This window comes from Pezoporus occidentalis, unplaced genomic scaffold (genome assembly GCF_034315485.1).
Source record: "Pezoporus occidentalis ecotype Australia unplaced genomic scaffold, CSIRO_AGI_Poc_V1 ctg73, whole genome shotgun sequence".
In the NCBI taxonomy this organism is placed as follows: Eukaryota; Metazoa; Chordata; class Aves; order Psittaciformes; family Psittacidae; genus Pezoporus; species Pezoporus occidentalis.
Window position 1 is genome coordinate 389,791 of NW_026916082.1, and position 24,688 is coordinate 414,478.

The 24,688-nt window shown below is 57.2% G+C and overlaps 1 protein-coding gene across 1 annotated transcript; it reads right to left on the reverse strand.

Annotated features, from left to right (window-relative positions):
• Nucleotides 1-15,241: 15,241 nt before the first annotated feature.
• On the reverse strand, nucleotides 15,242-22,852 carry LOC134155077 (solute carrier family 2, facilitated glucose transporter member 9-like). Its single transcript, XM_062601851.1, has 11 exons — nucleotides 22,694-22,852; nucleotides 21,217-21,377; nucleotides 21,014-21,138; nucleotides 20,598-20,743; nucleotides 20,386-20,518; nucleotides 19,882-20,069; nucleotides 19,647-19,757; nucleotides 18,164-18,265; nucleotides 17,601-17,676; nucleotides 15,980-16,107; nucleotides 15,242-15,747 (listed from the first exon to the last, which is right to left on the reverse strand). The coding sequence occupies exons 1-11, from the start codon at nucleotides 22,826-22,828 to the stop codon at nucleotides 15,511-15,513; spliced, it is 1,542 nt and encodes a 513-aa protein (XP_062457835.1). The 5' UTR covers nucleotides 22,829-22,852; the 3' UTR covers nucleotides 15,242-15,510.
• Nucleotides 22,853-24,688: the final 1,836 nt, after the last annotated feature.

Sequence of the window (24,688 nt, forward strand, 5' to 3'; positions counted from 1 at the left end):
AGGGCCAGAGGCTGCTGGGAAAGAGCCAGTGAGGACTGGTCTGGGTTATCCAGGAGCAAAGGGGAGTCAGCCGCAGCCCAGGGCCTGGGAGGTCCGGGGGGAGCATGCTCTGCCAAGGAGGGCTCTGCAGCCCAGGGACCAGCCACAGATAGAAGGGGGTCCCCATCCTTGGGGTCAGCCAGGCTTGGCCAGGCAGGGCCACAGCTGGCCTTGTCCAGGGCTGGGGATACTCCTGTCTCAAAGGGAGGTTGGATGGGAGCTCCCTCTCTTTCCAGTGGTGCTGGGATGATCCTGAAGGACTTGTCCTAGAGCTTTATGACTGGCAGCCCTGGGCATGGGCCTGTTTCTGTCTGGTCTGGGGAAAGGACTGGGGTGTAGGAGCTGTTCCTGGAGGGGACTGCCCCTTTCACCAGAGCCACATGCTGGAGACATCACTGGAGATATGGGAGATGTGGCACTGCTTGCCCCTAGCTCCTTCCCCTTTGCCACCCCACTTTTCCAGGGCCACAGTTCACACCCTGGTGTCAAATGGGTGCTGCAGCAGCACATCACAGCCCTGGACCTGCCGTTTGTGCTGCTTTTACTCAGTGGGGAGGGACATAGGGATGTGTGGGGCTGCTCAAGAGTAGGATTCTTTGACCAATCCCTTGGGAAATGGCAGTGAGGGGGGCCCTGGCTCATACATGTTTTGTGGAGGCTGCTGGGGCTAAGTGCTGCTAGCCTCTTGCTCTGTGAGGGCAGGGGCCTGATGTCTGTCCCCTGCAATCCCACAGATCCCTGCCCGGGAGCTTTGGAGGGGGCAGAGGGCCCTCCTGTGGCCAAGAGCAGCCAGGTGGGTTAAGGGTGGATGGGGGCGATCTCTGGAGGCAGAGGGCAAGAAATGGAGCACAAGGACATGGTCCATGGAGGTGACATTCGTGGATGCTGAGGTCTCTCATTTCTCCCTAGTCCTAGTGCAAGGGAAGAAATGTGAGGGTCTGGACTGTGCTGCGCACCATGAGTCAGCCCTGGGCTGGGCAGTGCCTCCTACCCGGGACAGAGGGGACAGAGCTTCTTCACACAGTCTCCTTTTTGTGCCCCTAATCCTGCCCTCCATTCTGCTGCAGACCCCAAGCCAGGGGTCTGCACTGAAACCTCTCTTTTGCCCTTGCAGCAGGGCAGGACCTGGCCACCCTTCCACCTCAGCACACCTTCTGTGTCTTCTAAACCCCAGGATGCCACAGCTGTGAGGAAGGTACAAGGGATGGGCTCCTGGGGTGCCTGGCAGGAGGTAGGGGATAGCGCCCAGGATAGGGGCAGGGTGAGCGTGAGCAAAGATAGTTTTTGGCATCTCTAATGAGGTGTTGCCTGGTTCCTGCTGCCCGGGAAGGGCCTTTGGCTATTGCTTCTTCTCCCCAGCACACCCCCTCCCTGGCTGTGAGTCTGATCATCCTGAAAATTAAACACAGCAGCACTTAGAGACCAAGTGGAAAGTCAGGGAGCTGGGCTGGACACTTGGATCCTGTTGCAGAACCCCATAATCTCTGCACCCCCAAAGCGTTTCAGACTGGGGGCTCAGGCAATTCCTGTCTCCCCTCCACCCTCCCAGCCATCTGTGCCCATGGGGTGAAAGGAAGAAAAACCCCAAGACAAATCACTGCAGCTCTGAGCATTAGGCAGCTCTTCCCCGCTGCTCCCTATCCTGACCCATTCTTAGCCATCACGCTTGTTCTCATGCAGGGATGGGGGAAGAGGGTTGCAGAGGGGCGCATTTGCCTCCTAACGCTGGTGCTTCGTGTTCGTGAGTAAATATTTGCTAATGGCAGCAGAGCCGGGGGAATGCGAGGGAGCTGCTCCCCCCGCCGGAGCGGGCAGGGAAATGAATATGAATTTATCATGATTAGGTGAACCCAGCAGGGAGAGCGGGAGAGGGAGGGCTCGGCGGGGAGGGGTGGGCGAAGATGGATCTCTGCAATAAAATTAAATAAGGACACCAAATAGAGTCACTGCTCAGGCACCCGCCCTCCCACAAGCGGGGCCTCGGCCGCCCCCCGCGCTCCTCCGGCTTTGCTGATTTCTCTCTTTCCTCAAATTTATGAGGCCAATTATGAAGATGAGGTTGGAAGTTCTCGGAAGTTCACTAAATGCAAAGTGCGGTCCCTGCTGTTCCCATCAAATTAATTAACCAAGCGCTATTGATGGCTGGGGCGATGGCGGTGCGGCATGGAGCGCGAGGGAAAGGCTGCTGGGGTGCTGCTGAGGGGGCCTGGCTGGGGGCAGAGCTCCCTGTGGGGCACCCTCAGAGCCAGTGGATGCAGAGTGAGAGCCCTGCCTGGGCAGCCAGAGGACAGGAGGAGTGTGGGATGAAGCAGGGAATGCACCAGATCTTGCATCAGTGCCCTGTGTGGCAGTCCCTCTCTAGCTGGAGGAAGATCCACCTGGGTGGTGGCAGGGATGCCCTGATGGAGATGGGGAACGGATATCAGCAGGATGCTGTGCCATGCCGATGGTGGACACCACGTCAGAGGCTGGTGCAACACATGAGCCTGTGTCTGGAGGAGCAAAGCCTGCAGCCGGTGCCCTCTGGGCATGCCAGTATCATCTCCCTAACTGACCCAGATGCCATGGGGATGGTCTGCACAAGGGGCTTCACGCTTGGTAGACAAGTGACTTTCTGTATGGCTTAGCAGTGATGGTGCAGCAAGGACAGGCCCACTGCATCTTACCCTGCTCCCCAAGTCCTAGCAGCCCTCTGTGCCTCAGTTTCCCTACTTGGACAATGGGAAACAACCTGTCTGTAACTCACAGGTAAGATCTCATGAGTGACCTGGTTCAATGCAGCGCCTTGGCCATCCTTTACCTTTGTGTGAAACAGCCCAGCTCTGTGCAGGGCTCAGGAAGAGGATGGGTGGTTTCACAGTGGGGGAGCAACCACGTGCCTAAAGCCAGCTCTTATGGAACAGCTCCTGTGCCTGGAGCAGCCATGCTCTGCTCCACCCCTCCAAGGGAACAGCTTCTGGGAAAGATACAGCATGACCCCCATGTCTGCCCTGTTCCATGCTGCTGAGCTGCCACCTGTGTGCTCACATCTGGAATGCTGCTCTGGAGCTGCTGCAGGCTGGGAGATGCGAGTCCACTGGGCAAACAGCCCTTCCTTTGCCTGTCTCTGGGGGGATGTTCACTCAAAGCAGGTTATATGTTGCTCAGATAAGCCTCTCAACACTGCCTGTCCTCCAGTGAGTGCTTGAGGTTGTAAAAGGGTCCTGTAGTGAGGCTCTGACATCTCCACTTGCTACAGCGAGACCCTCTGCCTCAGTTTCTCTCTTTCTTGCATCTCCTAAGGCTGTTTGCTCTTTAAAATCCTGGAATTATAGAATGGTTTGGGTTGGAAAGGACTTTAAGATCATCCGGTTCCAGCCCCCATGCCATGGGCAGGAACAGCTCACACTAGTCTAGGTTGCTCAAGGCCCTGTCCAACTTGGACTTGAACCTTTGGTCAGGATCTGGTTTTCACTGTGTACAAACAGCATCCCAGTTCCTGAGGATCCAGTGAGGATGCCACCAGTTTCTGATAGCATCAAGGGACTTCGAGATGTGGCCAAACAAAGGCTCAGTCCTCACTCCCAAGCTGGTCTTGTTTCACACTGAATGTATGTATGTGCCATAGAGCTCCCTGCTTGTACCACCCTAGCACAGGGCCCTTCCCCTGTAGCACCATGGGGTCCTAACCTAAATCCTTTTGCAATTGTTCTCTGGATCCAAGCAAACCAGCTTGTTCAAGAGATGAAAGATGCAGGCTGTGTCCTCAGACCAGGGATATCCCAGAGGGGAAAGGACACGGAGGTCCCGGAGAAGGCCAGATCTGAGCATCCCTGCATGTGCTCACCTCCTGGCACAACTCCGGCCACGTGCCTCTGCTTTTCCCACTCCTGTTTCTCTTCACTGGCTTTACTCCTGCTCCTGGTGATCAATGGGCTCTGGTCAGGCTAGAAAACAGCACAGAGACATTTACGAACCCGCTGTCTCTCCAACAGGGCCATAACTCAGGCTCCTGTCACTGCAGGGAATGGGAGGCAGGAGCTCCCGTGCTGGCAGCAGCGCTCTCGTGGTAAATGTGTTACTTGGGGATAATTTACCTGCTTATGTCAAGTTTTAAAAAGAAATAGACTGGCTGCTCTGCGGCTCCTGGCACTCACAGAGTGTGTGCACGGACACACGTGTCTACCCAGAGAGGAAAGATCGCCTAAGCTGAAAGGAGCAGTTTACAAACGCCTGGACCCTGGAGCTACACTCCCTGTGTGGAGTCTCCAGTGTCTAGTCCTGAGGCTGAGCTCTCGCCACGGTCTGTCCCTCCGCGGGGTCACCAGGGTCTGCTCACTGCGCTGGGGGGCTGCCCAGGGACGGGTGCCCCGTGATCCCTGCAGCATCCCCTGCCCGCACTCCTTCTCCAGGGCAGTGGTCCGGGGTGGTGGGGATGCTGGTGCAGCCACCCTGTCTCTGGGGACCTCACTGCGGACCCTGGACGGCTGAGAAGCTGCTCCCGGCCTGGCCAGGCAGCCCCATGCTGTGTGCTCTGGCCGCCACCCTCGCGGGCAGCAGAGGGAGCTGGAGGACCGGGTATGGGCAGCGATGGGCGGGCTGCAGGCATCCAGCGCCTGCTCTGGGTCCCCGGGCTGAGCAACTCTGCCAGCCCCGCGTTGGGGATACCCTCTCCCTCCAATCAAGCTTCCCCCAGCCTGCGGACCGTTCCCTCTGCCCCGCGGTGCCGCCCCTCTGGCTCTGACCCATCACCCAGCGCTGCTGCAGACACCTCCTGAGGTGGTCCTCCTTCCCCTCGCTGGGCTTTCAGGGCCTCAGTCCTCCTGCTTCGCTTGGGGGAACCATGCAACTTCTCTCTGGCTGTAGTACACTTTATTCTTTGTTCCCCCCCTTCCCCCAGCCAGCCAGGGAGGGTGGCACAGTGCTTCCCATCACCCTGAGGACCTGCCGGGGGGACAGCAGGGTCCCCAGGGAGCCTGGCTGGACGTAAAAGGGATAAGCCTCCATCCCTGGGCAGCATCCCAGGGCCAAGGGGGAGTCCTGCAGTTCTGGGTGCCTGTCACTGGCCATCCCCCAGTCGCCTTGCCCATAGGGAGCTGATTTATGTCCAGGCCAGCCTGTGCTGACCTCCTACTTTGGCTCAGGCATTATAACTAATGGCAGGTCAGCAGAGCTACAGCGAAAGTGAAGTGGCTGGTAGGGGGGTGGAGGAGGGAGGATGTAGGGCAGGGGGGCTACCGAGGCTCCTGGATGCAATGAAACAGCTACCCAGAGCCAGGGCCAGCAGGGCTGGAGCAGACAGAGCTCCCAGCCTGTCTGCCTCCACACTGTCCCTGTTCCACACTCCTGAGGGCTTTTCCTGACTCTGTTCTCCTTCTTTTTTAACCACAGGAGGTCCTGGGTCAGCAGCATCAAGCCTAGAGGGATGGCTCCTTGTGTTTCAGAGTAAGCCCTGTTTGTTTTCCCAGCTGGACCGGATAACCAGCCCAGCAACACAGCCAGGCTAAGGGAGCTGAGCTCTGGGGACAGCTGTATCATCTGCCACCCCAATCCCTGCCTGAGCAACTGTGGAGGTGGGACCGCAGCACAGCTGGAAACCTTGATATTCATGTACCCACCAGCAGCTGCTCCCCATGCTGGGATGATGAAAGCATAGGTGGTATGAGTGGGTTGAAGGAGCCTGTCTGGACACTGAGAACTCCTCACTATCTGGTGATGCTTTAAATTGACAAGAGCAGAAGAGGAACTCTCTACAGCTACCTGAAAGGAGGATGGAGAGAGGAGATGGCTGATCTCTTTTCCCAAGTAACAAGTGACAGGACAAGAGGTAATGGCCTCAAGCCATGCCAGGGGAGGTTTAGGCTGGATAATAGGAAAAAATTCTTCACCAAAAGGGCACTGGAACAGGCTGCCCAGGGCAGTGGTGGAATCACAGTCCCTGGATGTGTGCAAAAGCCTTGTAGATGAGGCCCTCAGTGACACAGTTTGATGTGGCCATGGCAGCCCTGGAGTAAAGGCTGGGCTTGATGATCTTCCAGATCTTTTCCAACCCACCTGGTTCTGTGATGCTATGAACAAGGTTCCTGGCTCCTGAAGCTCTGCAGGAACACTTGCACAACACAGCAATATCCTTGCTGTCCTGTGCTGGACCTGTGTCGTCCCCCCCCCCAGGGTTGGTATTGCCATGGTTAATGTCATTGGTGTGCCCCAAGCTGGGGTTTTCCTGCCCCAGCAGGAGCCCAGCTTTGCCCAGGCAAAAGGGGAAACAAACCCAAGCACAGCCCTGTTCTTTGGAAGGCTCCTTCCCCTGGGCTGCACTGCAGGAGCTCCCTGCTTGCCCAGTCTCCTGATCCTCCTGATTTGGCTTTATTTTGCCAGAAGTCTTCCTCTCTCCAGTGCATTTTCCACACAGCATGCGCTGTTTTGGCTGGGGACTCACCCACAGGGTGGCACGTGTGATCCCAGGGACAGAGCAGGGTCCTGAGGCTGAGACAGTCCCTGGGGTGGAAACTGCGTCCCCACAAGATGTCTGCAAAACTTAGCTCTTCATTCAGATCACCTCTAGACAGGGCTGGTGCCAGGCTTTTGGCATATGTTTGTGCTGCTGTTGACTGCAGCTAAACACCTCTGGTCTTACCCAAATTTCAGGTCATGCTGCATGTGTGATGCAGCCTTGCTGACACCCTTGCCTTTGCTCTCTGCTGGGGAAGGATGAAAGCTAGCAAACCGTATCATGTAAGACATGAGGACTTTCCCAGAGATAAGCAATATCCATCTGACTGTGGTGGGAAGGGCTCTTTTCTGCTGGGCTGTATTGAGAAGGGCTGGGCTGTCCTGGCCCCAAGCCTCTCCTGGCCCCGCGGGGCCACCCCACAGATGAATGGGTCTGGTGCAGTCCCATCAGGCTCCCTGCTGCAGTTTGCACACTGAGGCGTCCAGACTGACACATTGCTCTTTCCAGCTGATAACACACATTTCTGCTCCCCATTTCTCCACCAAGGAGTGTTAACTTTACCAGGCTGCGGTGAAGGCTCGCACCCTTGCACGCAGCCCTCCCCAGGTTTACCAAGGCCCTCACGTGGTCCCACTGCAGGTCATTTCGCAACACTATGGGGGTGATTTTGTTTTGCTGTAGGGTCCTTCTTAGATCTAAGCCAAATTCAAGCAGCAGCAGCCTGTGGCTTGCACCAGCCTGGAGCGCTGGTCACTGACAGGTCCACGTGAAGCATCCAAAGCTGATCCCAGCTAGGGAAGCATGGCCTTTGGTGTGAACCTGCTGCAGCAGCAGGAGCTCCGTGAATTCCCAGCTGGCTCTCGGCAGAAGTGATTTGCTTGAAATAAATTCCATGGCCTCTGCCCTTACTTTGGCTGCAGGAGAGGAGGTTGAATCTGTGCTGCTGGACAGCACCAGAGGCCAAGCTTCCTTTGGAAGAAGCTGTTGGAGGATGTTGCTCAGCTCTCACTCTGAACAGGGCTAAAAATAGATCTGGGATGTAAAAGTTGATGCATTCGGATAGGTGAGTCCAGATCTAGATTAGAGGCTTTTACTACAGAGCTGGGATGCTCCTGCTGAACGCGGTTGCCATTCGGGATCAGTTTTGCTCCAGCAATATTTCAAGTTTGTCAAACCCCCTTTAAAGGCCTGGGCAGGAGTGTGGGGAGCTGTAAATAAGTGGGAGCTTTAAAAAAACTCCTTGAAGTGACTGATAAATCCCTCAGAACACGACAGGAATCACTCATGGATCTCTCCTGAAGAAAACTCGGTTCTACACTAAAAAGAAGTACCTTCAGAAGCACTGCCAGAGTAGCACAATGTGGTGCTTCGGCAGGGAGCAGCCTGCACCAGAGAACTCCTTCTCCATCACCCAAGGACAGTGACATCCCCTGGCAGGTTCCTACACCTTGCTGTGTTCTGCCTGGAGTTGTGCAGATGCACACAGCAAAGCAAAATGAATGGAGACTCTGAGCCCACCGACTGCCTGGCATAAGGTCAGTAACACACACTGGACCCATCCATAACCCACAGCAGGAGACAGCTGCTCCATGCTGGCCTGTGGGGTGCAGAGTGTACATGGGGGCTGCGTTCACTTGGCATCACCCATGTCAGGTCTAGCAAGGGCTGGGTGCTGTCCAGATGCAGAGAAGACGGCAAAACCCCACCAGTGTGGCCTCTCAGCATGTTTGCAAGGTGTCTGCAGGCTCAGATCCAGCTACAGAGATAGACCCCATGGCAGCACAATGTTCCTCTCACAGCACCTGGACCAAAGGATGTGGGGGTTATCTAAAGCCCACTGAGACACCCCTCAAGTCTGACCACATCTGTAGATGCTCTTTAGGTTTCTGGGGAATGGACATGGATGCACAGGCAGGTGGGTGGGTGGCAGAGAGGACTTGTGGGGGGGGTCCACTGGGAGATGATGTTGGTACCCACTGATCACACTGATGGCTGTGCCCTTGATTACAAGGAGATGTCCATTTCCCAGGTGGGGAGTGGTCTGACCCCCCCCCCCCCCCAAACCTGCAGCTCTGCAGCTGCCTTCTCCCACTCCTGTCACAAAGCAAATCACTGAATCACTGCTTCCCACAAGCACCCCCGGAACCCTGATGCACTGTTCACCCACCCCTTCTCCTCACGGTGGCCACCATCTCCCTGTGCTCACAGGACCCAGAGGCCAGTGTTGGTGTCCCCATGCCGCAGCACTGAGCCTCCTCCCAGGCTGATGCTGTCCCAGCCACTCTCTATCACGCAGCGCTCCCCCCATACTTCACATGCTGCAGCAGATGGTGGAGGTGACATCTGCCTGCGAGTGATGCACTTGATGGTGGCCGTGTGCCCCCCTCCTCCCTTCACCCTGGATGGAGGAGCTGTGAGCCCACCCAGCAGAGGCGGGATGGGCAGGGACAGGCTGGGGGGGGGGGGTGTGTCCCACCTCTACCATGAGCCGCCCTCCAACATCTGCCCCTCTTGTCTGCCCGCAGCCCCACCAGAACCCCTTTCCCAAGGGGCTGGGGGACGTCATCCCTGAGGGCTAGCACCCATCACCACTGGGTGCTCAAGGAGGGGCCGGGCACCGGGGACTCCTGTTCATTCTCCGTTTTCTGCCTTAATTAGAACCCGGAGAGACCAGGCAAAATCGCATTAGCGCGGGGCCCCGGTGCGCTGAGCCATCCATCTTTTTTTATTACAGCGTAATGGGGCTGCTCGCGAGGCGCCGTGCGATTTGTCACAGGCCTCGTTCCCTGATAACGGGCATTTGTCATCACTTTCTTCCCGTGTTAATGTCATCATCGGCGAGCTGACAGGCAGACCCGTTGAGGGAGCACTGGCGACAGACCACATCCGTCAACCTAATATTTCCATGGCTGTGGGGATCAGCCGGGCTGCGAACACACATTAAAGTGCTTATGAGGGGAGGGGAGAGGGAAAAAAAGAGGGGGAAAAAAGCCCTTGTCATTAATTAAAATGTTAGTGTGAGCGTGTGCGGGTGGCGCTGCGTGGGGATGGGGATGGGGATAGGTATTGGGATAGGGATGAGGCTGCAGCACAGGAGGACGTGGGTGCAATGCGATGGCCTTTTAACAGAGAGCGCATCAGCTCCTGAAACCCATTTAAAGGATATTTGGGGCTGGGGAATCAGCGGCGAGCACGGTGGAAAGGTCATTGTTAATAAGGGAGCACATGCGGGAGGGAAGCGGGCATGGCTGGTGGATGATGGTGGAGATGGTCCTCCCTGCCCCCGGGGAGGTTGGTTGTCTCATGGGGTGTATTTGAACCACTCGTGTCCCGAAGTGAGCGGCCTCAGCCCTACATGGCAGCAGGATGGGGGGTGTGTGGAGGTGACGTTGCAGTGGGGTTGCCCCATAGCTGGGAAAGGACAGGATTGGTGTGCACTGGGGTCAAGGCAGAGGGGGCTGAGCACCCCACAAACAGGGCAAGCTGGGCATGTGGACAGAAGTCTGGAGGTCCAAACCTGTGACACCCCCATAAGCAGCCACTGAGGAGACCTGCCCCAGGCCCTGAGACTGGCTCAGCAGCAAGGGGGTCGGGTCCACACCCCATAATATTTGGCTGTTGCCACTGAAAAGGGTGATAGTGATGTGGAGGAGCATGGATACCCTCAGTTTTCATGATGGGGGAGTCTGTTTTCTGTGATTTTCTGGGGTTCCTGTGATCAAACGTAACAAGAAGGTCTGGGGGCTTTTCCCTTTCTTTTCCTTTTTAATTAGCTCTTGGGGTGTTTGGGATGGTTTCAGGTGGGTGTCTCAGCCCAGCTCTACCCGCTGCCCTCCAGGTCCCACAGTGTGCTGGTACAACCCCTGTTTGCACAGCACAATGTGGCTCCGGGAGCTCGTGCAGCCCAGGGAAGTCTGGAAACGCTTCTTCCTCTGCCCACATCCAATCTGCAGGTCCCTTAGAAGTCCTTGATGTTCCTGACCTGTGGCTGGACAGGGTGCCAGAAGATGTGGCACTGGCAGGGAGCAGGCAGCTGTGGGCAGCGTTCAAACCCTGCTTATTGCAGAAGGGGGCTGTGTGGCACAGAGCCTTCACCCCAACGTCTACCGTGCCAGGGGACGGCAGGGGCAGGCTGTGAAGGAGGCCAAGCATCTCATGTCCCAGGAAGGGTCCCAGCATATTCTTCTTCCTCTTCATATTCTTCTTCCTCTTTTCATGTCCTTCCTTGTTGCAGACACTGGGTCTGTGCACAGGAGGACCAGGCTTGCAGGAGGTGAATGGAGTTTTAGAGACCCATGCGCCTTACGCATGTGCACATGGATACACGCTCACACACACACAGACACCCACATCCCCCAAGTCACTTCTGCGGCTGCGTCCAAAAGTGTGGCTGCATCCAAAAGTTTGGCTGCCCAGCCTGGAGCTGTCACCCAGGCTGGGAGTCTCTGGGTTGGGAAGAGCTGGAAGGGGGTAATTATCTCCAGGTGCTGATGAAGGTGAAATTATCTCCAGGTGAAATTGAGGAGCAGAGCAGGGAACTGCAGTCCTCGTCTCTGCTGTCATCCCATCATCAACAGCATCTGAGAGGTCTGCAGGCAACAGAGAAGAGGTGTCCGGGCTCCCATCCCTAAGACATCCCTGGCCAGGCCACCAGCCACCCCCAGCAGCAAACCCTGCCACTAACCCCTCCCTCTACCCCATCAATCACTGCCCTCCATTGGCCGAGGACCTTTTAAAAAGGATTTATTAGTGGGGATTTAAGCACGGGCGGTGATAGGGTTGTATAAATCGAATGGCAGTCATGCTCATCCTTACCGGTCCATTCGAGGGGTGGCACCCCTGCTCCCCCCGGCCCTGCTAACAGGGCACCCCTCCTCCCCAGCACCGCTGCCTCCGCTGCTCCCCTTCTCCTCCCCGTCTGTGGAGACCGCGAGCGTGGAAAATCCCCAGACAGGGAGTGTAAATGCTTGTTCTTTGTAAATGAAGAACATAATTAACATTAAATTAAGGTAATACAAATGAAGACAACACAGAGCCTGACAGGATGAGTGTTTGGGGAGGCAGTAGAGAGAAGTGATTCATATTTTTAATTTACTGTACAAATAGACTAGCAGGGCTGGGGGGAAAAGGGCCATCCAAGTGGAGTGGGGATTTCTTTTTTTTTTCCCACTGTTGTTTTGCTGTGCTTTAAGCACACAATGACTATTAAAGTCAACTGCCCATATAATAGGACATCTCCTACATGACTGCTCTCCGAGAGGCAGCTTGCTGTAGCAATAAATTCTGGGAGTGCCATCTGCTGGTGTGCACCCACCGATGGGCACCCTCACCTTGGCCACCCCGACACCGGGCATCCGCACCCGGACCAGCCCCGGCACCCCACAGAGCACCGGCCGCGGACCTGCAGGTGTTAATACAGGAATTATTGGGTTTACTATAAGGTAAAACGCTTCCCACAAATATGCACTTAAATTGTTCATTATATTCTTCTTTATTTATTTCAAGGGGTTGAGGGGGTCTGGTTGACACTAAGACAATACTTTAGTCTTCTATAAGAAACAAATCCCTGTTCTCCACCCCATTGAAGTGCTGGGTTTCAGCTGAGTGCCCGTTCTTCAGAACACAGTAAAAATATCACCTCTTTTAGGTTTTTCCCTGCAAAGAAACTCTTGAGCAGAGTCTGTGTGAACGACAAGCTCGGCTGGAGCGGCTCTGCACATTAAGGAGATGAGCTCTGTGGTCTCAGCCCCAGTAGACCCCACTGTGGGATCATTTTAAGCCAGGAACAAGCCAGGTTTACCGTAGTGCGAGAGTGTGCATGGGGCTATGGTGCCTGGAGCAGGCACACTGCCACCACCATGCTGTCCCCTTCCCCTTCCTTGTCCCCTTCTGCCACCACTGTGCAAGCAAAAAACAAAAGAAGGCACCAAGAGGACCCATTCCTGGCTGGAATCACCCTTCCCAGGCAGATTCCCCAGGACTGTGCCAAACACCTCCCACACTATGCCCAAAATGGAAAGGGTGTTTCACCATCTGGGTGAGGGATGTGTCCTGATTTTGGGGGTGCAACCTTTGCACTCCGGGTCACTTGTGTCCTGGTAGCTATTACTATAGGTAGTGCCCATGTGTCCAGAGCTGGCCAGGCTGGTGGTGAAGTGGGGCTGGTTCCACTTACCTCCCCAGCCAGCCCCAGGGTGCCTGGGAGCAGCTCCAGGCCATCTCCCGAAGCTTTGCCAAACCCTAAGTGCAGACAGGACCTCTAACTCTGCTCTGGGGCACTGGGGAGGGCAGAGGGATTGATGCAGGACAAACCCTGCATCCAAAGGGAACAGGTCCCCCCCTCTGTTTTTCCCTCTCCATGCCTTTACTGATAGCATGTTTGCACACATTTCTGGAAGCCCATCCCTGCTGGAGCCTCTCCAGACACCAGTGCTGGGCAAAGGGACACTGGGATGTACCCAGCAAGCTTTCATCAGCTTCCCAGTCAGGATATGACCGTTCACCTTGAGCCAGGCACCCTGCAGAAGAGTTTCCCTGCAGGATCTGGTGTGATGTGCTATGGCCATTTCCTTGCTGAGCCCATTTCGAAGCCTTCTTTCCCATTCCAGTTTGGCTGGGGTGAGCTCCAGCCCTCCATGTGTATACATCAATGCTTAAACCCACCCTTTAGCACTGGGTGCCACACAAGAAGGTACCTAATGCATTTGGAGAGTCACCTTCATCTTCCTTTCTGAAAACCTTAAGAGGATCAAGAGCATTTCCAGGCATCAAAGTAATGCCTTGGGTTCTTCTTTGCACCTTCCCCAAACTTTCAAGGCCTGTTTGGACACTGCTAAAGAATGCAGCCTTACCCTCAGCAAGCAGAGCAGTGCTTTTGGAGGCCTGAATCTAGAGAGCTGCTTTGGACATGGGGGGACAGCTCGGAGCTCACCCAACTGTATTCTTGCTGAGAAGCCTGCAATAGGGTAGCTGCGAATGCCTCCCTTGGCAGGGCAAGCAGAAGGAAGCCCAAGTCCTGCAAGATAAGCCCCAGGCAGTGTGTACAGGAGCCCTGCACAAAGATCCTGCCCCAGTGTCCTAATGACAGAGCTGTTGAGAAATCAGTGTCCCATGAGCACGGGGTTTACTGACTCTCACCCTTCCAGGTCCTGATGGAGGGAGGATGGACATATCCCTTGGCATGGTACCTTCAAAAGAGCCCCCAGGAGCAAACACACCCAAAGGCACCATCGGATTTGGCCAGTGACCTCCAGTCCTTGGAAAGACGGAACTTCTGGGTCTGGTGGTGTCTGAAGCCCCGGCAGAAATGGGTCCTACCTCGCATTTCCCAGGTCTGGCCCATCTCACCAGCCAGCACAAAGCAGTCCTTGGCCATAACCCAACACTCCGGCTCCTTGGCCATGCCAGAAGCCCAAGATGAGGGGCTGCTCCCAAGGGGGCCATTGCCTCTTACATGGAGGGCAGGGGGCATCTTCTCAGCCACCCCACATGCTGGGTAGGAGAGATAAATAAATACCAGAATAAATAAATACAAGTGGCAAAGAGGCCTGAAATGATGCTGTCGTTTGCTGGGAATGAGAGACACAAGTGTAATTTAGGTTTTGATATTATCAAAGTCTCGCTGCTCTAAAACAGCAGGGCACTCAGTGCCTCATTAATAAAGGATAAACTTGGAGTCTATTTACAATGCACTTTTTGGGGTTATTTACACTCCATTATACATATGTAATGCTGCACATATTTACCGCTCTGTTCTGCTGCCGAGAGCAGCCGTGTCGGGAGGGAGGCAGGGTGGGAAGCGGCTGATGCTGCAGAGCAGTGACCCCCCTTGCACTGCCCTTTAAATGGCTCGAGATGCAGGAGGGCCCCAAGCCAGCTGCTGAGGATGGAGGGACTGGGACCAGGCACTGGGAACCAGTGGGCCCAGGACCCACCCCATCTCTGGAGGCACCCTAAGGCTTTGCCAAGGGATGCAGAAGGGGCGAGCTCCTCACCAAGTGACCGCAGACCTGCAACCATGGCTGTCACAGAGCAGCCAAGTAGAAAAAAGGGGGCTGAATTATTTGCAACAGATTAAGTGGTGCTTGCATTGGCACTCGAGGGGTTTGGCCACGCAGCGCTCCCCACTGACTGGCTTTTACCTCCTACCAAAGCAGAATATCCCGGTTTCCCTGCAAACCATAGCTCCCTGAGGGTCTGTTGCCCTGGGAACCCCAAGCCCATGGTGTTTGTAGGAGCTGCTATGAGGATCCTGGATCATACAACTGCCGCACCCAGGAAACAGGGCGGCCCCCAGCACCCGCAGGATTCAGGACAAAGACATGGGAGAGGTCACGCTTGGAGAGCACCTTGGCGTCACAGCAATTCATGGGGTACAGCAAAGGGTCCCCTTTGAAATCAGCAGAGTTTGGGAGGGTGCAGCGGTCCCATGGGAGCACTCTCTGTGGGGCCAGGACACAAGGAGGGCAGCAACGGGCTTGCAGCAGGCTATGGATGGGCATGGTCCTGGAGTATTACCCCCAGCTCTGAGCTGCTCCATGTCTCTTCAGCCACAGGCTCTGGGTTTGCATGAGCACAAGAGACCAGTGGCCACCCTACCACGCTGCCTAGGAAATGTGGGGCAAGTCTAACCAGCTCAGCTAGGCAGAGTGGGGAGGCAGACAAGCTCCCCATCCCATCCTGCTCCCATCCTGCTCATTCCTGGCACTGGGGGAGCACCCACGTTCGCCCACGTGCTGCTGTCCCAGCCTGGGCTTGCCATATGATGGCTCTGAGTGCAATGCTGTTTATTAAACTGCTCACACAGGCAGCTCCTGGCAAGTCCACAGGAGTGATGTGAACCCCCCTCCTCTGGGAGGACATCTCTTCCAACACAGGGGGGTTGGACCATGGTCGGTGCAACCATGGCTCCAGGCTGCACCATGGTGAGATGCCCTAGGAGAACCAGAGCTTATCAAGTCCAAGCAAATTGCTCCCCACTTCCCTCCTCAGCCCCAATCCTCCTCCACCATCGCTGTCCCCTTCCCAGCCCACCCACATCAGGGGAGGCTGGAGCCTTTGTCCTCCAGGGAGCTGCTCTCCAGGGCCCCATAGCCATCGAGTTTCTTCATCCGAAGGTGGGCTGGGATGGAGGGGAAGGAGCGGCGGGCGGCAAAGATGTGGCTGATCTCCATGAAGGTTTTGTTCTTGGTCTCAGGGATCACGAGGTAGACGTACAGGGCCACCAGCAGGCAGACACCACAGAAAACCAAGAAGCAAAAGGCACCAGCTGACATCTGGGGACAAAAAGAGAGCAGGGATGGGGCAGGGAGCCAGGCATCCCCAAGCTGGGCACAGCAGGAGGCAATGTCCCCTCCCATCACCCCTCCCTGGGCTGGTTGTCCAGCACAGAGCTGAGCCAAGGGCATGGGTATCCCCTGGGTTAAGCCCGGCTTGGCCCCCTGTCCTGGGGGAGCAGCAGGGATGTGTCCATCCCCTCCTCCACCCATGGCCCCTCCAGACCAGTACCTGCAAGAAGGGGAAGATGAAGCCAATGGTGAAGTTGCAGAGCCAGTTGAGGGACCCCCCCACAATGTAGGCAGCTGGGCGGTGGGACTGCATGAAGAGCTCCGCTGTCATCAGGAAGGGGACACCGGCTGCGGAGGGAAGGACATACTCAGGATATGGGGGACAGGGTCCCTCTGGCACCCCTGGGGTTGCCAGGCCCTGCCCATCCCAGTCCTTTGGTCAAAGGGCTGGAGCCCAGCAAGACCCATGGGTCAAAGCAGTGATGGTGGGCGGGCTGGAGGAGCTGGGGAGCAGAGGACCAGGGTCTCCCTTTAGGGTCAGTCTCGGTGGGTGGTGATGTCCCCCCCGACCTACCACAGTCGCACCTTGCTGGGTGTTGAGGTCAATATCACAGGTTACTTGATTGGGAAGTTTCAGACCAAGTCAAAACAGAGGACCATCTGGATACTCATTTTGCAGTAATCTGCCTAAATGCTGATATATTAAATCTCATGTAGACCACAGGCATAGAGAAACATGTTCCTGGCACCTTCCATAATGCCCTTTCCATCCTCCCTTGCTCAAAATGGCTCAGAAAATCTACCTCTATTGATCAGCTTCTATTGATGCTGAGGCTGATTTAGGCAGGAAAGCAGCAACCACATTTCTGAGCATCAGAATTCCCCGCAGGACATAGAAACACCAATTTCCAACCTGCTTTTCCCATGTTCAATTTAAAAGACCAGAATGACTGAAAATGAATTCCCAAGCCAACTTGGCCACTAAAACTGGACACAGGTTGTGGCTGCTTCTCAGTAGGACTCAATCCATCACTGAGCCAGCAGCCTTGGATCCCAGGTCTGTCCCTTTGCTGTAGGGCACGATCCAAGGTCCAGCACATATCCCAGGGCACATGGAGACCTGGCAGGAAGCTGTATTTGATGTAGTGACACGACTGATGTCCTACTGCCCTGAACAGGGCTGACTGGGACCTCTTCAAAAGAGATGCTCCAAGGGAAAAGAGAAATCAAAAACAAGTGCTAGGAAGTGAGGGAGGAGCAGAGCCCCTCACGGACTCTTACTCACAGCTCGCCCAGAATAGAGATATATATTTTTTGTTTTAAAACTCCTATTCATCATTGTTTGTGAACAATGAGCCATTAAAATCCTAATTAAAGATGTAATTACAGTGAATAAAGTCTGGGCTGAGGATGAATTATAGATCTGTTAACAGCTCTGCTAATACATCAACTGGGTAAACCAGTCCAGGTTTTACTCCTCGCTGTTGGAGCCTGGGCTCAGTTAGGGGCAGGACGATGCTCCCTGTGATAGCCATACTGTGATGGGACCGGGTGACAACTCCAGAGAGCCTGGGGAAGACTGCCAGGGTTACCTCCCTGTTTGGCTCAGGAGCAGGGATGAAGAGGAGGAGGTGGAGTGTGCCCCAGACATTAATGGGGCTGGAGGGGCTTATGGCGGGGTCTTGCTTGTAGGGTGCAGTGTGATAAACCAGGGCCTGGCTGCAGGGAAGGGGCCAAGGAGATGGTCCTTCTCCCTGCCTGCAAACCCCACTGTTCCCTGCTTCCCTGGGACCCCCATTTCCACTGCCCACCCCTCCCATTCCCACTGGCCTCAGTCCTACCTGGTCCTATGCAGAAGCCGGCGATGGTGCCAATCACACAGACAACGCCAACATAGCACATCCAGGGCACGGTGGTCTGCAAGGGGACACGGGGCTGCAGGTGCTACTGGTGTGGTGGCCCTGAGCTTCATGTCCAGGGTCCCCGGGGTGGAGCTTCACCACCTGGCTGGGTGGGGCCCTTGGAGATGGCGGCCACGCACCCATGGGGGACACTCAGGCAAGCAATGGGTGGTTTGGGGCAAAGCTGGTGAGGGTCAGCCTCAGCACAGCTCAGTGATGCTGAGGTGTCCCCAGTGTTGTGGGAGCATCCCCCAGGGGCAGGCGGCAGAGGAAGGGCCCTGCAGACCTCTCCACCTCCCTTCCTGGGTACAACTATTTCTGCAGAAAAGCTACCACCAATGGCAGGATTTCCCCCATGTGGATTTGGGGTTTCTTCTTTGTTGTTCTTTTCTCCGACTTTTCTTTAACTTTGAAGGGAAAACATTGCTTGGAAGAACCGGTGCACTAACACACCAAGGCTCCAGGCCAAGCCTGGCCTGGGGAGGGTTGGCTGCAGACCCTACCTGCAGCAGCAGGGACACGGTGATGCCAGCCAAGCAGATGCCCATGGTGCAGAAGCCAGCGATGAGGAGGGGCCGCCGGCCCAGCTTCTCAATGGTGAAACACTGCCAAGGGAGAGCAGAGACTGATGGGGTGGCGGGGAGCTCCCCACCAGGACGGGGGCACTCCCAGAGCCAGTTGAAGGTGTAAGGATGCTCTCAGTGGTATCTAAGGGTTGGGGTACCCCGAGCTCAGGGCACAGGGCTGGGGCCAGGGCATGAGAAGAGCCAGGACTCTTTACAGGCTGCTGAGGGAAGTTGTGAATGCTCCATCCCTGGCAGCGCTCAAGGACAGGTTGGACAGGGTCTTGAGCAACCTGATCTAGAGGAAGGTGTCCATACCCATGGCAGGGGGGCTGGAACTGGATGACCTTAAGGTCCTTTCCAACCCAAACCATTCTATGATTCTATGACTCTGAGGTCCCTGGGTGAGCATGCACTGGGCAGCAGCAGGGTCCCGCAGAGCCCCAATAGGGTGCAGAGTCGGGGCTGGCTGGGGTGTCCCCATGGTCACATTTGCACTGGTGTAGAGCGGAGGTGCTGGTGTGGGCAGGGGGTGTGTGTGGGGCAGAGGAGCAGGGTGCGGGCAGCAGCACGGCTGGAGCAGGCGGGGTATTGACAGCAGAACAAATGCCTCTAATTTTATACCCAATCTCGGCATGTCCGTCGGGGGCCATTTGCAGGGCTGCTCCTGAGCGATCTGGCTGCGTGTCAGGCGGCTGCTGGGAGCTGGGGCAGCCCCACGGACAGGGCAGGGGAGAAGGGGGCACCCTTCGGAGGGGCAGGGGGGTGACCTGGGAGCCCCACTCTGCTGTGGGTTGAGCTGTAGGGAGAGGGGAGCAGCCTCTCTCAGCCCCGGTTTTCTGGGAGCAGGCACCCGCCATCCATCTCTGTAATTGTCAGGGAGCGGATTTAGTGCCGGGTGGCTCAGGCTGGCCCCGGGTGACACTTGCAGATGGGACAAGGGCCATAAATCTGCCTGGCCCAGTGCTAACTCTCCAGCTAAATAAGGCCTGGCTGGGGGGGGCCGTGGCTGATAGCCTGGGGCCAGGCCGGTGCTTGTCTGGGGGGGGGGGGGGGCAGATGGGGACATGTGGCTCTGCTAACAGAGTGACAATGAAATCAGGAGCCAGAAGGAAACACTTAACCCCCTCCATCACCTCCAGCCTGCTCCTAGCCTGGTGTCTCCCCCTCAAGCTCCCTGTTACCCACTTACCTCAAAATTCTCCCATCCCTTCTGGATGAGATCCCACAAATTGAGCCCCTCTCATTCCATCTTTCCACCTCATTTTCCTGCCAAACCCTTTGCCCCCCAGCAAAGGGGCTGTGCTGTGGCACAATTGGCATTTGGGGTCCATCCACACCACCCCCTATTTGATGGTGCTGGGAGCTGGCAACAAGGTTCTGGCACTGAGGGGCTGTGTCCATCTGTCTGTCCATCACTCACCCCGATCAGCCCAGCGACAACTTCAATGGTGCCGGTGCCCACGGTGGCATAGGGGATCTGGGATACAGGGATCCCGGCGTTCTCGAAGATGGTGTTGGTGTAAAACCAGATCTGCGGGGAGGGGACTTGGTGTGAGCTGGGGGTACGGAGCCATGGGATGCTTGAAATGAGCTGCCAGGTCTCAGCTCAGGCCCTGCGGAGCCAGGTCCCGGGGTGAGGACCCTGCAGGGCTTACAGCATCGATGCCCGAGAGCTGCATGCCGGCGTTCACCACCACCACCGACAGCGTTTGCCAGTGCATGGAGCGGTCCCACAGCAGCTGCCACACAGAGACCATCTCCATGGAGGAGAGCGACTGCTGCTCCGCCTTCATCTCCTCGATCACATCCTGCACATCCGGTGTCCCCAGGAACCGGCGCAGCGCTGTGGGGAGAGCAGGGGTCATAGCCATGGTGCTCACAGGTATGGCACATGGAAGGGGAAAGGCTTCGGTCTGTCTTGGCTCAACCTCCCCACAGGACCTTCCTGACCCGTGGGGCTGGGCGTCCATAGGAACTGAGGAGATGCCTTACACCACAGTGATGGGTACCACAGAAATGCTGTGGTGCAACTGGGTGGGAGAGAAAGGCTGAACCTTCTGGTGAGGTCTCAGGTCTGGACACAGAAGGGTGCTCTGAGGGTGCAGCGTGGTCTTGGAGACCTTGGACTAGCATTGGTCTCCCCCAGGACACCTGCTCACCCCTGGTGGTCCCGCAGACATCACCCTTCTCTATCAGCAGGTACCGTGGGCTCTCGGGGAAGCAGTGCAGCAGCAGGAGCTGGAGGGAGGCGGGAATGACCACCACTGACAGGAAAAGGGGCCAGAACCTGTCCTGAGAGGGGTCAAAAGGGGATGTGTCATGGGGAGGGCAGAGCAGGGTGCAGCACACGTGGCTGGGGCACTGTGCTCACCTCACCCAGCAGCTCCGGGAGGCCCAGGACCTGAGCAGAAAAAACCCCTAAGCAGATGAAGATGCTGGGCACGAGCCCCAGGAAACCCCGCAGGTTCTTGGGGGTGATTTCTCCCAGGTAGAGGGGCACCACGCTGAGACAGATACCTGGAGGGACAGGAGGGACTGAGGCGGAAGAGGCACTGGGGAGAAGGGTGCCAGCGCCTACCCAGGCTCTTGGTGCATGCCCAGCATCATCCACACCTCCCTTCTGCCAGGGAGGTGGCCTTGTCTGCCTTGTCCCCATGGAGACCTCCACAGCAAAGCCTGTGGCCATGGGGAATAGAAAGTCTTCTGCAGCTGACTGGGAATGGGTTGTAGGGCACAGAGCCGTGAGGAAGGGGCTGTGAACAGTCCCACAACCCAGGCAGCACTTACCTGAGTGGATCCCTGTGATGCAGCGGCCGATGACCACCATCTCGGGGGACCCCAGCTCCCGGCTGAAGCCCATGAAGCCGCCGGCGAGGAGGACGAGGAGAGAGCTGCGGCTCAGTGCACCGTTCCTAGGGGGCACAAGCAGCAGGGCAGCCCCCCAGCCCCATCCCATCCCTCGACCACACTGTCCCATGTCACCCCCTTACCTGCCATAGCGCTCCACCAGCACCCCCACCAGCAGGGAGCCCACCAGCCCTCCCAGGGAGAAGGTAGAGACAGTCAGGGAGTAGAGGAGGGTGAGGGGGCCGGGTGCCAGCCCATGCCCGTACCTCTGGGACCATGTGGTGTTGTAGAAAGCCTTTATGTGCTGCAGGGCAGAGAGACACAAAACAGGCACCAGATGTGCTGGGAGAAAGAGGAAGACAAGGGATGATAGCCCCCATAGGAAAATGTCATGGGTTTAACAGCACTGCAGGAGATGAGGGGCAGGATGTGACTGGTGCTGACTGGAGTATGCTGGTCTGGTTGCTCAGCCAGCCTCAGCACCAGAGGGGTTTAAGGACAACTTGGAGATGGCACCGCAAAAGCTGGAGAAAGGCAGCTGTGGGGACTGCTCCCCATGGGAGCCGAAGGGAAATGCCAGCGCTTTGGTGTGGGGCTGCTGGGTAGCGGTCCTCCCACCCTCTCCAGGAGGGACACGGAGCCCTTCCCCTGCTCCTGAGAGGCTTCCTGTCCCTTACCACCGCCGGCGAGTTCACCACAGCCAGGTTGTAGCCATAAAGCATGGAGGAGCCAAAGGACACCAGGAGGGTGAGTGACAGCAGGGGAAAGGTGAGGTGCTGGAAGAGAGAAGAGGGATCAGCACAAGGTCACTTGTGGCATGAGCTGCGTTGGGTCACTGCCCTTTTCTAGTAGGGATGTCCCTGACCCAGAGCAAAGACCCCAGCGTGATGAAGCCCTGTGCTGAGCACTGCTCCATGCCACTGCCCAGCACCAAGCCCAGATGATCCGGCTTCCCCGTGGCTGGTCTCCTGGCTGTGGCATAAGGCTTTACCCTGGAGTCGGAGAGGTGGCAGCAGGCAGAGAGGGGCAAGTAGGTGAGGAAGAGACACCCTTGTCTCCCTGTAGATGGGGACTCCCAAAAGGCAGTGCTGCGAGCTGCCCCATGCATAACCCCCACCAGGGAGGCCCAGCACCACTGAAAGGTCCAGCTCCCTGCAGCAGATCCCATCCCTCCCCAAATGCACCCACCTCCTACACCCTGACCCCCACCAGCACCTCTGCCACATCCTCTGGTGCAGCGGGGTCCCGAGCGGGGTCAGGGCTCACAGCAGGACCAAAAGGCATCCAGCCCCCCCCAGCCTCAGGGGCACCCCTGGGGTGCTGCACCCGCTGTCTCCCCCGCAGTAATGCGTGCGGGGTGAGCCCGCGTCCCCCGGCAGCCGCCCCGCGCCCCAGCTCCCAGGGCCCGGCGCCCCGCAGCTTCCCCCCAGCACAGTAGCCGGATCCGTAGCACCCAGCAGCTCCCGGCTCACGCTCAGCAGATCCCCGCTAATCCCATCAGGAATCCCAAACCGGGAAAAAGTGGCGGAGGGGGGAATGTCAGAGCAGGGGCCGGGTTGGGTGGGAGGGGCAGACGGGGAGCGGGGATGGGGCAGCCCCCCCAGCCCGCAGGGAGCTCACCCCAGTGATGTCCCCGCCGGGCCGCGGGGTCTCTTTCCCGACCGTCGCGGCGAGGCTGCAGCAGGAGCAGGGGGAGAGAGGAGAAGGGGAGGGAGAAGGCAGCCCCGGTCCGGCGGGCTCGCTCGAGTCTCCCATTTTTAGCTGGGAGCAGGAGGGGGAAGAGGGGAGGGGAGGGAAGGGAAGGCAGGTCGGGGCAGGTCAGCAGCCTGGGTGCCCCGGGGCTCATTGGAGGCGCCTGAGCGGCCGGAGGAGGAGCCCAGGACCTTCCCCCTCAGCCCTCCCCATGCCGGGGGCAGGGGCAGGCCGGCACCTCCGGGCTGCACAGCCGGGAGAGAACGGGATCCCCGGTGTGATGCTCTGGCACCGTCGAGAGGCCCCACATGTCCCCTACAAAGCGGGATGGCCCAGGGGACCATAAACAGGGCAGGATCCCTGCATCCCCACCGAGGCTGGGGGAGAAGGGGCAGCCTCACATCACCAAACACCCCCGTCATCCCCCCCCCCAGCCCCTCTCCCACCCTGGCAGATGTGCCCCATCCATCGGGTAGGAGGGCGGGTAACCCACCCAGCCACTGCTCAGGACAGCTGCCTTCCCCGGACACAGAGGGGCCAGCGCCCAGCCCCAGAGATGAGAGAACTCGGCTCATGGCAGCTCAGAGGAATCCAATTTTGCTGCGGCCAGGAGCTGCCTCCCCTGCTGTTAATGAAGTGCCTTTAATTAGCAGCCTAATAGCAAGCTCTTAATTTGCGGAACAGCCAGTTGAAAGGATAGGGACCCCACTAAGCCAGGGCTGGCAACAGCTCCAAGGGCTTAAAAGGGACAGGCTGTGAGTTGGCCCCACCATGGGAGGCTCCCAGCCATGTTCCCATTCCCACAGCCTGCCAGCGTTCAGCTTTTCCCCAGGCAGGCACCTGCTCAAGAGCATCTCTGCCTCACTCAGGCTCAGTTTCTCCATGTCTCATCACATTTTCCTTTGTGCAGGTGCGCTGGGTGACTGAAGAGACTTGGGTGACAAGGCCACAGTGGGAAGAGACCTGCAGGAAGTCACGGTCCTTCAGGGGATGGTCCCATTTCATTCCCAGAGCAGCAGGATGAAGATCCATTGATCAGACATGCCCATGGGTGAGATGACCCAGCAGGAGGAGGACATGCAGCCTGTGGGTACCAGCCTTGCCCAAAGCACTTGCCTTGCTGTGGGGGCAGCCCTAAACACCCCCGGGACTCACCCCAAGCCCTGTGCTAAGACAGGGCAAAGCATCAGACCGAGAACAGGATGATAAGCCAGGCTATGTTGTGTCCATACTCACACGACAGTCAGCCAGGTACATGGCTTGTTTCTTGGACAAGCACCTGGAGGGTTAAATGTGCCCAGTCCAGTGGTCCCTGCCATCCTGAGCCATCCCACCTAATGGCCCTCCTGGATCATCCCAGCCCTGCTGCACTGAAGTCTTTACCCATTCCCAAGACCAGTGCTTGGACCAAGCAGGGACATCCTCAGGATGTTGCTCCAGCCAGGGGGGTGGCCACTGCCTTGATTTAGGGGATAAATCTGGGTTAGTGCCACTGGTTGCCAGCAGCAGCTGGGATGCTGGGAGCAGTGGTTTACCAGGAGATGAACAAGCGAGAAACATGTGCTGGGGGAGGAAGGGAGAAGAGCAGGAGGAAAGCCTGGGGTGCCAATTAAGGGTCACTAGGGAGCTGGGTTAATTGGAGACATTCCTGCGGCCTGACCCAGTGACAGTGACACACGGTAAGACAAGTGCTGGTGAGAAACACGCGCTGCTCCGTGCTCCGAGGGAGCTCGTCTCTGCGATTTACAGGTGCCCCTATTCTTCCCCTGCCTCCATGCAAGGGCTCCCTGGCTAAAACACCACAGCCCTGGCCTGGGAAAGCATCTGTGAGCCCACAAACCACCCTCATCCCCTCTCACTGACACCCCCAGGAGCTCTCATCCCACTCCTGCCTCACTGCTGCCCCAGTCCCCAGAACTGTAC

Excerpts from the sequence above, each read along its gene's own strand:
- LOC134155077 (XM_062601851.1), bottom strand. The coding sequence starts at position 22,828 with ATGGGAGACTCGAGCGAGCCCGCCGGACCGGGGCTGCCTTCTCCCTCC. Across the intron at positions 18,266-19,646 it reads TTGTCGCTGGGCTGATCGGG|TGTTTCACCATTGAGAAGCT; the intron begins GTGAGTGATGGA and ends CTCCCTTGGCAG. Across the intron at positions 15,748-15,979 it reads TCATCTTCCCCTTCTTGCAG|ATGTCAGCTGGTGCCTTTTG; the intron begins GTACTGGTCTGG and ends TTTTGTCCCCAG.